Below are 13,104 nucleotides of genomic sequence, written 5' to 3'. Positions count from 1 at the left end.
TTTTTCACATTTTGTCACCATTCAACCATAAAACAAATATATTTTATTGACATTTTAAGTGAGAGACCAACAGTGTCACGCAACGATGTGGAACGTTACATGGTTTTCAAAATTTTACTCAAATAAAAATCTGAAACGTGTGATGCGCAAAAGTATTCAGCCCCCTGTGTTCTGATACCACTAAATAAAATCCAGTGCAACAAATTGCCTTCAGGAGGTTACTTACCGTATATACTCGAGTATAAGCCGACCCCCCTAATTTTACCACAAAAAACTGGGAAAACTTATTGACTCGAGTATAAGCCTAGGGGGGAAATGCAGCAGCTACTGGTAAATTTAAAAAAATTAAATGGCCGGAGTTTTTGGGTGCATTAGATGCTGGGTGCTGGGAAAGGGGAGGGGGTGTTTTGGTTGTCTGTCTGCCCCTTCCCTGAGCTTGAGGACTGTTTTTTTTCCCCCACTTGGAATTCAGCCTGGCTGAATATAGGGTATCTGCAGTGCTTCTATTAACCCCTTCCCGACGGAACAGGAGCACTGCAGAGACCCTATATTCAGTAGACCGGGCACTTTCAGACAGAGGGATTCCTAATGTGCATGTGTTTCACAGTCATTTTCTACTTTTGTATGTATTCTAGGGAAAGTGAGAGTGATTTAGAACTTTTATTTTTTTTAAATCTTTGGGTTTTTTTTGCACTATTTTATGGGAGATTCTATACATTAATATTGTGGCTGGTCATAGACCTCCCCTCCTAACAAAAATAAAAAATATTTTTTTTTTTTTTTTTTGCTGACTCGAGTATAAGCCAAGGGGGGCTTTTTCAGCACAAAAACTGGGCAGAAAAATTCGTCTTATACTCGAGTATATATGGTAGTTATTAGAGTTCAGAGATAAAGTTGTGGAGAAGGTTAAAGCAGGGTTAGGTTATAAAAACATATCCCAAGCTTTAGAGCATCCCAAGGAGCACTATTCAATCCATCATCCAAAAATGGAAAAAATATTCTACAACTGCAAACCTACTAATACATGGCTGTTCGCCTAAACCAGGGGTAGGGAACGTACGGCTCTCCAGCTGTTGCAAAACTACAACTCCCAGCATGCATACTGGCTCTGCTGTTCTGGGAACTCCCATGGAAGTGAATGGAGCATGCTGGGAGTTGTAGTTTCACAGCAGCTGGAGAGCCAAAGGTTCCCTACCCCTGGCCTAAACTAACAGATTGAGCAAGGAGAACAATGCTCAGAGAAGCAGCCAATAGGCCCATGGTCGTTCCGGAGAAGCTGCAGAAATCCACAGCTCAGGTAGGACAATCTGTCCATAGGACAACTATAAATTGTGCACACCACAAATCTGACCTTGATGGAAGAGTGCTAAGAAGAAAAACATTGTTGAAAAATACATAGGAAGTGCCATTTGCAGTTTGCCATAAGCCATATAGGGGAAACAGCAAATATGTGGAAGAAGGTGCTCTGGTCAGATGAGACCAAAGCTGAACTTTTTGGCCTAAATGCAAAGCGATAGGTGTGGTGGAAAAGTAACTCTGCTCATCACCCTGAACACACCATCTTCACTGTGACACATGATGGTGGCAGCAGCATGCTGTGGAGAGGCTTTTATTCAGCAGGGACAGGTTATCTGGTCAGAGTTGATGGGAAGATGGATGGAGCTAAAAACAGGACAATCCTGGAAGAAAACCTGTTAGAGCCTGCAAAAGACGTGAGACAGGGAAGGAAATTCACCTTCCAGCAAGACAATGACTCATATTCACAATGGCCCAATCAAAGTCCAGACCTATATCCCATTAAGCATTTGTGGCAAGATATGAGAATTGCTGTTCACAGAGGTCTCCATATAATGGCTGAGCTTGAGCTATTCTGCAAAGAAGAATGGGCAAAAATCTCAGTCTCTAGCTATGCAAAGCTGGTAAAGACATACCCCAAAAGACTTGTAGCTGTAATTGCAGTGAAAGATGACGATACAACGTATTGATACAGTCATGACAACTCACAGGTTTCAGAGCACATGGTTCCTTAGTCATAGCCTGGCTGTATCCTTTTTTTTCCCTTGGTCTGAGAAATCCTCTAAGCTCCGTGGCACGTTTGAGTGAACTCTACAGGTGAGCTGTGGATTTTTTCTTTCTTCAATTCTTAGTCAGGTGAAGGTGGTCTTCATTGTATGATGGATATGGCACTACATCACGGTTACCCATAAGCTTAGGAAACTTTTTTTTTTTTTTAATGTAGATTGTGAGCCCTATATAGGGATCCCAATGTACTTTTTTTTTTTTTTTTTTTGCTATCAGTATGTCTTTGTAGAATGGGAGGAAATCCACGCAAACATGGGGAGAACATACAAACTCCTTGCAGATGTTTTTCCTGGTCGGATTCGAACCCAGGATTCCAGCGCTACAGGGCTGCAGTGATAACCACTGAGCCACCGTGTTGCCCTACAAGCTTAGGAAACTTGTGGCATATCACAGGCTTTGATAGATGGGGGTATAGGTGCCAAGACATCTATGAATTGCTGAAATAAAGGTGAATGTGTGCTCAGCTGAGTGGGAACCCCATTAGTAGTAACTAGCTTCCTTCTGCTCTCTTTCAAGAGCCAGCCATGTGGTATATGGATCTATAGAAAGTATACAGAGCATTTATAGAAGCTTTATCAACAAATCTGTTAGCTATGAACTCTCCATAAAAGTTTAAATGGCCATGTACATGACAGAGTCCCGTCCAGGAAAAATGGTCCATATTTCCCTGACTGAACTTGGCTGTGAGAAAAGAACTCACAGCATCAGTGTTCGCTATGATGCAGCGAGCTCCAGTAGAGCCCATTTGCCTCGACAAGGTGACCGAATTTAGATGGGAGCCTACGCTATACAGACATACCTCTCTTGGGCCTGGGTTTAGGCCTACAAAGTGAACTCCAGGGCAAGCTATATCCAGATATACTCTTTTCTAGTTAAAATAACCTTGGACAATTGGGAGGAGTGTGATTCCGACACGAAGGAAGCCACATCCTACACATGCACAATGCAAAAGACAAAGTAGACAGCACCTCCATATTAAAACAAATATACACAGGTACATGCGGTTACAGCTGTAATACAAAGCACGCAGTAGACCTCTGTAAAGGGCACCAAAGATACACGCAGACATAAAAATACATGAAACTGCATATTAATTGCTATTATATGTGTTTGTATATAAAAAAAATAATGTATTTACTTACATAGACTCATAGTAGCTCCTAGATTGTCATACACAACTTAAGACAATTAGTATTTTAGTTCAGACTGATTTGAACCCGTCTGAATCAAAACTTGAAAGGTTCGCTCATCTCACACAGTAGTAGTATAGAGCAGATAGATATTCCCTTACATACATTGACACTAGTAAATACATATTACAAGACCAGATTTTATACGTTTTTATTTATAAGTATGCAAAACTTGGTTTTCATATAGAATTTTAACACTAAAACAATATCGCAAGTATAAGTTAAATAACACAAGAACAGAACACAAGTTATTTACAAAGCGCCCAATGACCAATCATTTTGTACATTAGACTGCTGAGAACCAACCTAACTAGAGATGAGCGAACACTGTTCGGATCAGCCGATCCGAACAGCACGCACCCATAGAAATGAATGGAAGCACCTGTGACGCCGGCCGGTTGCCGGCAAAGTCAGCGTCACAGGTGCTTCCATTCATTTCTATGGGTACGTGCTGTTCGGATCGGCTGATCCGAACAGTGTTCTCTCATCTCTAAACCTAACCACTATTGCTTATTTTCCATTATTTTAAGACTTCCCATAGGGGGTAGACTAGAGGGTAGCTTTGTCTATTAACAAAAGATAAGTTAACACCAGATCTCAACCTTCTCAAAATTTATTCTGTGAAGGGTTCAACTTCATATGAGAGTATTTCACAGTATAGTAGGGAATAGTATCAGGGACTGACTAGACAAGTCTCCTTGGGCATCAGTGTAAACATGTAATCTGCTTCATTCATCTTTTTCCAGACTGGTCTTCAAAGAAAATACTCGTTTCCAAGTCTCGCAACGTAGTCTACCTACACAAGTGACTTCTCCAACTCTCTGGCATTACCAAATGACATGAGCCTGCCGTTGGAGAAGAGCTGTACCCCGACAGCCTTTGTAAAGCCACGTTCCTTCAAAATCACTTCCAAGCATTGCACACATATTGTATGGAAGTGCCAGACCACTCATAATACCAAAGAGCTTTCCAGCAGATTAAGTCCCTTGCATAATGTGTTTTGGAGATCCATACATCTTTATAGCTGATCAGATCTCCAATGTGTTATGTGCAATGGCCTACAAATGGCAAAAGTAATATCCCTTATATTGCTCTGACAAACCAGTTTAGGTCTGAGGCCCCATTTTTAGTTACAGATTTTGCTATGGTTTTATGAGCCAAAGCCAGGAATAGATTTAATAGAAGGTAGAAGTTTAAGAGCTTCCTTCATATCTGCAATTCCTTTTGTAGTCTTTCTTGGCTTTAGCGCAAGAAAGCTGCTTTTCCGCAACATGGGGCCTCAGCCTAGAGCAGGATACTTTCTCTTGACCAGAGACCAAACACACCATCAAAACTGTAGATCATATTGATTAAAAAGCAGTCAGTGATACCTACAATATATTAATAGCAGCATAGCAGGGGTCAATCATGTAAAGCTATATACTGTTACAGTAAACTTTAGTTTGCATAGAAGATACTATCTATAGATTATGCTTTTATACACGTTGGAAATTTCTGCAAAGAAGCATAAACTTGTACCAGACCCCACAATCCCTTTTATGCTTTTCATTCTGGAAAGTGTAGCCGTTTCCTTTTTTGTCATTGTAGTTAAACACTATGTTGCTTTCAACCAAATCCATTTTGTAATTGTAGGCTGTATTACACGATGTACAAGGTGGACTTGTCATTCTTTCAGCATTTATAACACATTTTCAGTGATCAATGAATTAGAAAACAAGATGAAGTTCAATAAATTCTTCCATTTAAGAGTCTATGCACGGCAGAAACATTGTGTAAACCTCTGCAGTCCTATCCATTGGGAAGCAGGAAGTCCGATAAGCAATTGATTGGTCCCAATGAGTAGCTAAATCAGAACGGGTCAACTCATTGGGGCAACAGTACTTTCATGCTGTCCACCAAAGATTCCAGAGAAAAACTCCACTGCCAGACGAACGTGAATTGGTATGAAGACGTAAGAGCTGTATATAACCATTGCAATTGCTGTCAGTAACACACTGTTAAAAATTGACTGTTCCCAGGGCTCCAGGACATAGCTGCAAGTTATGAGGAGATATTGATAGTACAGCCATGACAGGTATTCTTTAATATGCTTTATGTCCATCTTCAGTAGTACAACTGTAGTGTCAAACCTAAAAAAAAAAAAAAAAAAATTAGAATAGAAAAACAGATTGTATGTACACAATTTCATGCAGAGACATAATCTGAAGCATAGGGTCCAATCTGCCCTCTGCCCATAACCTTAATCTCATTTTAGGATCTTGTTATGAGCATGAGGGGCCTATAGGTCTCTCAATTGCCTGAGACTGGATGTGACCGAAACCTTTTTTTATTTCTTAATCGAAAGCTACAGATCATGTTCTTACTCCTTAATGAATAAAAGTGCGGTGCCAGATGAAAAAAGCCTCACAAGACCCATCAGTCTCCCAGTGACTACCAAAAAGCCTAAATAAACAGTTTACACAACCCCATAGAAGAGAAGGAATTGGGGTTGTAGGGGAGGAGGAAACCTAATGGCCACACAACTTCCTTTTAAAACTCAGGAGTCCCCAAGAAAGGCATTGTATTCTGACATGGCAAATACACACAAATAGAAGAGTGAATGTGCACTGAGATAACAGTCTGGTTATACAGCCAGATCTATAAAAAGTCTTTGGAATGTGCTAGTCAGAATGTGCTCAGAAGTTTGTAAGAGAAGTGCGTGTAAATACTTCCGTCAGTGGGACCCCATCCCCAACAATTTCAGACACCCCATTAGAGTCATCACTCTTTCAAACTACTCTGCTTCTGACTTGGATCCAGTGACTGCTATTCACTTATAAAGGGTAGTCTCAATCCCAGTGGGTACACTGAATGCTTGTGACCCATAACGGATATATTTATCCATGTCTCTCAATGGTCCCAGTCTGATCACTGATAAGACCTGATGATACTGATCATTGCCAAGAGTTCAAGAAGTGAAGTTATGCCCTGAATGCACATTTTACTATTGACAACTCTTCATCTCTATTAGGGTAAATTCACACAAGGCAGATTTGTTGCAGAAATTTCTGTCCCATCCATCTGAATGTTATTTGCAAAATACCAAGTGTTTGCCACGAAAACAACTCCATAGAGATGAGTGGAAAGGATTTTCAGGAGTAGAAATGTCTGCAACAAGTCTGCCGTGTATGAATGTACTCAATGCTACTTAGCTGATGCTGCCCAAGTTTGCATGCATAAGCATAGCTTTTTACATTATAGAATTACATTTCTAGATTTTACATGATCATCTAAATTCATACATGATTCTATCAATTAAGAGGATGAGTAGTAGAGATGGACAAAATGCTTGGCACAGGCTGGGTTTGACCGGAATATCCCAAATTGTTCAGTTTAACGAAATCGAAGAATTGGCGATTTGTGTCAGATAAACTAAAATGGCCACAGTGACTTCCATTGATGTAACTTATTATACTCTGGGGTCTCTTCGGAAAAGAAAAGTTTTATAAAAAAACAAACAAACAACCAAAAACACAAGTCTGAACTGCATAAAATGAATGATAAACATTGGGGTTTGTGTGCACCTCTAAAAATCTGAATTTATACTGGAGTGTTGTGTGTGTGTGTGTGTGTGTGTGTGTGTGTGTGTGTGTGTGTGTGTGTGTGTGTGTGTGTGTGTGTGTGTGAGAACTGGCAGATGATGTTCTCATATAACAGGTCACAATGACTGTAGAATAAACCATGCAAGGGATAAAACATTTTTTGTTCCCCCCTCTTTGGGTTATTCAAATAATTTTTGTCTTTTTTTTTTTGGCGATACATGGCGCTTGTCCCACATGGCTCTAAAACACAACCCCACAGCAATGGCAGACACCATGCAGCACCACACTATGTAAATAGCTCATAATAATTTCACTTTACTGTATGGCCTCAAAGAATTAAGAACTAGTAGGTAGATCCTTCAGTCTACTGCTTATTGATTTTTGCACTTGTATCACAGGTGAGTGTCCCAATCTGACTGCAGGTCCAACCTGAACTCAGACTAGTACAGACCTCTATGTATTATGGGCACAAAAGTTACACCTATAGTAGAAGGCTCCGAAGATTGGCATGGGACTCTGTGTTTCCATCAAATGCCTACAAGTAGGATCTCAACCACTGAGATAAGATCAGAAAAACAAAAACAAAAAAATTGACAGAGGTTGGGCCCCCAGAATCATTTACTTTGGTGGATCGAGGAAACTTCATTCTGATAGCACGTACAAATTCAAACAGGATAAATACATTAAGGCCATGAGAAAAATGTCAACACATTCTTGTGTCAGGTAATGAGTGTTTTCTAGAAGATTGTATTTGATCCAAGAAACCTGAAATGCCAGTTTCAGAAGAAAAGGGTGCATTAATAAGAAGGCTCACCTCTGTTCTTACATATCTCTGCGAGTCTAGTAGTCAGACCAGTTACAAGGCACGTATACAAGTCACCTAAGCTCATACATAATAAACCAATACAAATGTTGTAAATTATTACACCCACTTTGTGAAGGATGGGTGGATTCTTGTGTTCTGTCCTAAGACACTTTATGACCAACATAAAAGACATCTGGATTAAAAGCATCTGGTACACCACATATATGTATAAAGCTGGTGTACACTTCTGTATACACCTGTACTCTTTACTTTATAAATGTAGGTTGCAAAATTAGCTGCATTCGTGTCAAAAATCATTGTACTGCACTATATATATCTCCAGTCATTCATGGAGGAAAAGAGGAGAGGTAGGGTAATGTGGACATGATGTTAATTTCAGTGCCCTAGGGTTCCTGCACGTGTTACATGATATTACATGAAACTAAGAGCTCATTCACACTGTAGACTGTAATGGATCTATTTGTACATTAGTTTTAACAGTACATTGAACAATCCAAAGGGGAAAAAATAAAAATAGAACAAACTATTTCACAACACAGTTTCACAGATCTCTCAATAGACTTGTGTGAAAACTGATAACTTTGGCCAAGTGCTTAGCAACTGCAGTGTTTCATCAGATTTTTTTAATGACCATTTTTATTCAGGGTCGTGTGAATGAGGCCTAATGGAAAATGTTTGACTCAAGCGACATATAAACAACACGTAGTGTTACTGATTGATTCTAATTATTGAGCCACAACTGCAGCTCAAATAAACTAATGCTACCAAAAAGTTCCAGTTTTTTTTTTTTGTGTTGAATTCAAGAAGAGTTGAAAACCGCTAAGGCTGTGTCTACACAGTGCTTTCTTACTGAAGAAGTGCATGCAGTTGTTACTGTAATAAGTAGCACATTACTGTGCCAGTAAACCAGAGCCTTTCAAGTTTATTGGCTGTTAGTATACAGGAGAAATACAATGTAACATGTGGCACTCAAGACTACAATTCTAAACTGCATGCAGTTCTTCAGTAAGAGAGCCCTGCATAAACCCAACCTGACGATATACAAAAATGAACGCGTCCTTGTGTTTGCATAGCAGTATTCTGTTCAGTATTTATGCCAAAGCCAGAGAAAAAGATTAACGGAAAGATTGGTCCTTCTTCTGTGTCTTGGACCTGCTCCAGTTGACGGATTACAAGTAGTGATGCAAAATAATGAGCTGAATGCTGCCGTGTAAACATACCCTTAGGCCGTTTTCATATGGAAGTTTGTAACTGACTGTACACAGATTAGTGAACATTTCCAGATTCACCCAGTAAAATCAATGGAGTCAGTGAAAAAAACCTGACAGCGGACAGAAACTGTGTGTGTGGTCCATTTTTTCACTGATGTGCACCATTAAGAAAATCTAGTCTAGTCTACATTCACACAACTGTGTGTGAAAACTGCCATGAAAACTGTCCATTTCTTATGGCAGTTGTGCACTTGAGAGGTTCCCATTTTCACAGATCCCTCATGTATAGCAGTGCATGGAAGGATCCGAGAAAACAGACGGTCACAATGTTGGTCATATGGACAGCCCCCCATTCGCATACAGTAAGAGTAAAGTGGAAAAACTGACAAATGAAACAATGAGGAATCTTTTTCAGCGTTCTTATGGCTAGTGTCACACTGCAGTTTTATAGTCTGTTTTGATCTATTAATGGATAAGAACAACAGGCTGTAAACCTGTCAAAAATGAATGAAGCAAACAGAATACTTACTTTTAGTTATAAGTTACAATTGTCTCTAGTGTTAAGAAGACAGAACGTAGGTCACTCCTGTCGGCTTTCAGTTTTATTTATGGTACTTTTTCTTCCAGCTAAACATCCTCTTATGTACTACAGTAAATGCAGGCTGGGTATAGATAGAAAGGCTCTGATTTACTAATGGGATTAGGATTGGACAGTGTCATAAATGTGGCTCAAATTTGGAGCAATATGGTGCTAACATTTTTCAACTTGCTGAACAGTTGGTGTGGATTCTCCGAAAAAGGAGGTATGGCTTAAAGTAAGACAACTACTAGACCAGGGGTAGGGAACGTACGGCTCTCCAGCTGTTGCAAAACTACAACTCCCAGCATGCACACTTGCTCTGCTGTTCTTGGAATTCCCATGGAAGTGAATGGAGCATGCTGGGAGTTGTAGTTTCACAGCAGCTGGAGAGCCAAAGGTTCCCTACCCCTGTACTAGACAATCTAAAGATACACCAAATTTAACATCCAGCATCAGCCATTGTGATAAATCTGGCACATTGGGCCATAGTGTTCTCTTTGTATCTAGCATTCTGGCAATTTTACTGTCTGTTGTTCTGAACCTCTGATGGACCACAGCAAAGTAAACTGGTAGTGTGACGCCTAATCTGTATTATTAGGAGTCTCCGTTTTACAGATTACATTAAGAACAACAATAGAAATATTGCTGAATTTTTTCATCCAGAAAAATGACCAACACAATAACGGACACCCAATGGTTCCCACTACAGTCAGTGTCATCTAATGAGATGATTTGTGTCTGTCATAGGACTGATCAGTCCCCATTGGGATTTCCATTTTTCTCCATCTGTAATGGAGATCCCAATGCAGATATTAACACAGCCCTTTCTCCTGCCTAAAACACTGCAGAGTTTGCCATCTTTCATGTGAAACCCTCTGAAAGTGGCTCCATGTAGACAACCTTGTCCTTCTGGCCATAGTCACCCCTGCCCATGCACATCAACTGTTTGGTTGCAAGTAGGAACACAATACATTCTTTCTGCAAACTAGAAGTGTTATTGTTCCCAGAATCCTTTGGAGCAATTTTTTTAAAATTATGTTAGGTCTCTATGTCAAACCTTCCATCTGACCATCACTAAGAAACCATAGTTTTCAGATGTATCATGATTTCAATCCACCAGTTGTATTTTACAAGACACGGCACAGACATTGGACATGTACTAATACCAAAAAGAAAAAAAAAAAAAAGTTCAGGATCACGATGACATCATCTGATGGCCTAGTAGTTAATCTATGGCTATAAGATTTACTGTGTCCTACACACTATCAGTCAATTCCTTTGCAAAGTGCAATGAATTTAGAAAAAACACTCACCTTTTAAAAAGACCATGAAATTTCTCTCAGAATCTCATGAGAAGTCCAAAAATGAGATCTTGTGTTTCCAGGACCTGGAGAAGGGAATGTTGAATACATTAAGAGAACAGGATTATTACATGTAGGATCTCCTCTAGTAGTGCTAAATCTGTGTTAGGTCACTCCAAGCATTACATGAATACAGCAACAGAGTTGTCTGTAATTTAAGCCTTAGAAGATAGTTACTATAGGAGTTGCCTGACAACATAGTGACAGCTAAGAACATTCAGTGTGGTTACCTTGGGGCACTTATCAACTACAAGCCATAATGGCTGACAGTCAGTTTCAGCATGGCCAGGACAACAAGCTGAACTAGCCACCGTATACAATAGGTGACAACACATAGATGGACATCAAACAACGTTACAAAAATAAAACCTTATCAGTCCACCATCAATGGGTGGGACATGTCCATGTGAAAGACTTTCATGCCAGAAAACTTGAAAGACAAGTTATTCTACTAAAGTCTGGAAAATCTGGTTCTATGTATTACAATGCATGTGTAGATTCTCAGCAAAACAATGCTAAGAATGTTATATAGTGTAACAATTTTACAATATAAAACAATCTTATATTATTTGTAAATCATCATAGGCAGGTAATGTATATGCTAGATCTCAAAGTCTGGTGTAGCAGTATTGTAAGCAGGCTGATTTGTTATCTGGTAATACAATGACTTGTGACTTTATAGCTACGTTTCTGTGAACGGCCAATAATGATGAATTTAGATTGAAAAAAATAAATAAATTATAATATATATATTATATATATGTATTATATATGTAGTAATCAATTGTTGTCACTGTTGCAATACACACAAAGTTTATTCCTTCTAGAGTATCATATTCAACACAAACCCACTTCATTCACTTTCAAAGCTAGAGATTTTGTCTGCTTGTTATATAGAGTGGTACATACTTTATAGAAAATTCCCTTTAAATAAAGTAAAAGTACTTCAATTAATGCAAACACTTTTATCAACTTGGAGCAGGACCCTTTAACAACCAATATTCCCACCCAGTAAGTGTCTAGAAGATCCTCACCTCTGACCTGGCAGCAGGTAAGCGCAGAACTGGTGCTGAGGATGACTGCAGGTGCAGCTATAGTAAGACCTGTAAACAGTCAGTGGGTTTGAGTTGTCCTGCTCAGGTGTGTCTGCCCCTCCCAATTTCCTGTCACTAGTGCAAAACTGCCCTCCCATATAGAAGAGCTGAATGTGATGATTAATAATTGACAGAAGGAGACCATTATAGATGTATGATGTATCCATATGGTGCAGGCTATGTGTGATTGCTGGGATGCCTTACCAGCACTGTCAGTATGGGAGGCTGTGCAGGAATGTCATGTCTCAGGCTGCCTTCTTCCCAGGGCAATGCTCTATACTGCAGCTCAAGTCTCTGTCTGACTCTTTATATTCTGCTACACAGCAGTCACTGCAGATAAGGCAGCAGCAGTGTATCTCCATTGGCTCCTTGTGCAGGCCCGGTCAGTTCACAGGCAAAGGTGTGTCTGATCCCCTTATGAAATATTCACCTATATCTCCAAGATCAGGGAGAAGAGTCATCCTGTAAACTTTCTCACTCCCTAAGAAATGTACACTTTAGACTTGACTGTGCAAGTTTCTCCAGATCACACTGTCAGTGCTGTATACCAGCAGGATGCTGAGAGGTGCTCTGTACACCAGGCAGGATATATGGGGACTTCACAACATATATAGGTATACCTTAGGCTCTGATGCATCTACAAATGGCCATTACAACACAGATAAATGTGGTGCTATTTTTGTTTGTAACAAAATACTGAATTGTAGCAGTGCTGTGCACGTAAACGCCACCTGACACACTCCACTAGGCCTCATTCATACAACCATGAAAATAACTTTTTCTATTGGCCATTTTTTAAAACTCATTGTGCGGAATCCCTGCATGCCAGGAAACGGGTGTAGATAGGAGTAGTTGTGGCGCACAGCTCTTTATTGTGTTATGATGTTTGACCTTTCAGCCATTCATTTTTTTTTTTCTCGAATTACCAGGGCAATGCTGTGACATTTTGTAGTCTCATTGATTTTAACTGAGTGACAGCTGTGGCACAAGATTGCATTTTTTGGACTGCAGATGTAACTCAATAGAATACAAAAAGTTACAGGGGAACCCAACTTTATTCACATCTCATGACTGTTTTTCACAGACGTGCTGTTTGTATTCTCCATAGAGATCATACAGTCATATTGATTTCCATCCAAATGCCATCTGTGCTCTCCATGATCCATCTCTGTCTCTAAA

General features: G+C 39.7%; 1 protein-coding gene across 1 annotated transcript; it reads right to left on the bottom strand.

Moving 5' to 3' along the window:
* Nucleotides 1-5,002: 5,002 nt before the first annotated feature.
* SPTSSB (serine palmitoyltransferase small subunit B) lies at nt 5,003-10,805 on the bottom strand. Its single transcript, XM_075266717.1, has 2 exons — nt 10,784-10,805; nt 5,003-5,401 (listed from the first exon to the last, which is right to left on the bottom strand). Exon 2 carries the CDS (start codon nt 5,371-5,373, stop codon nt 5,131-5,133), a length of 243 nt encoding a protein of 80 aa, XP_075122818.1. The 5' UTR covers nt 5,374-5,401; nt 10,784-10,805; the 3' UTR covers nt 5,003-5,130.
* Nucleotides 10,806-13,104: the final 2,299 nt, after the last annotated feature.

The sequence above is a fragment of the Leptodactylus fuscus genome, chromosome 3, assembly GCF_031893055.1.
Source record: "Leptodactylus fuscus isolate aLepFus1 chromosome 3, aLepFus1.hap2, whole genome shotgun sequence".
Taxonomy (NCBI): Eukaryota; Metazoa; Chordata; class Amphibia; order Anura; family Leptodactylidae; genus Leptodactylus; species Leptodactylus fuscus.
This window is presented reverse-complemented; position numbering and strand designations above follow the sequence as displayed.

Coding starts and splice junctions, on each gene's coding strand:
- SPTSSB (XM_075266717.1), bottom strand. CDS start 5,373: ATGGACATAAAGCATATTAAAGAATACCTGTCATGGCTGTACTATCAA.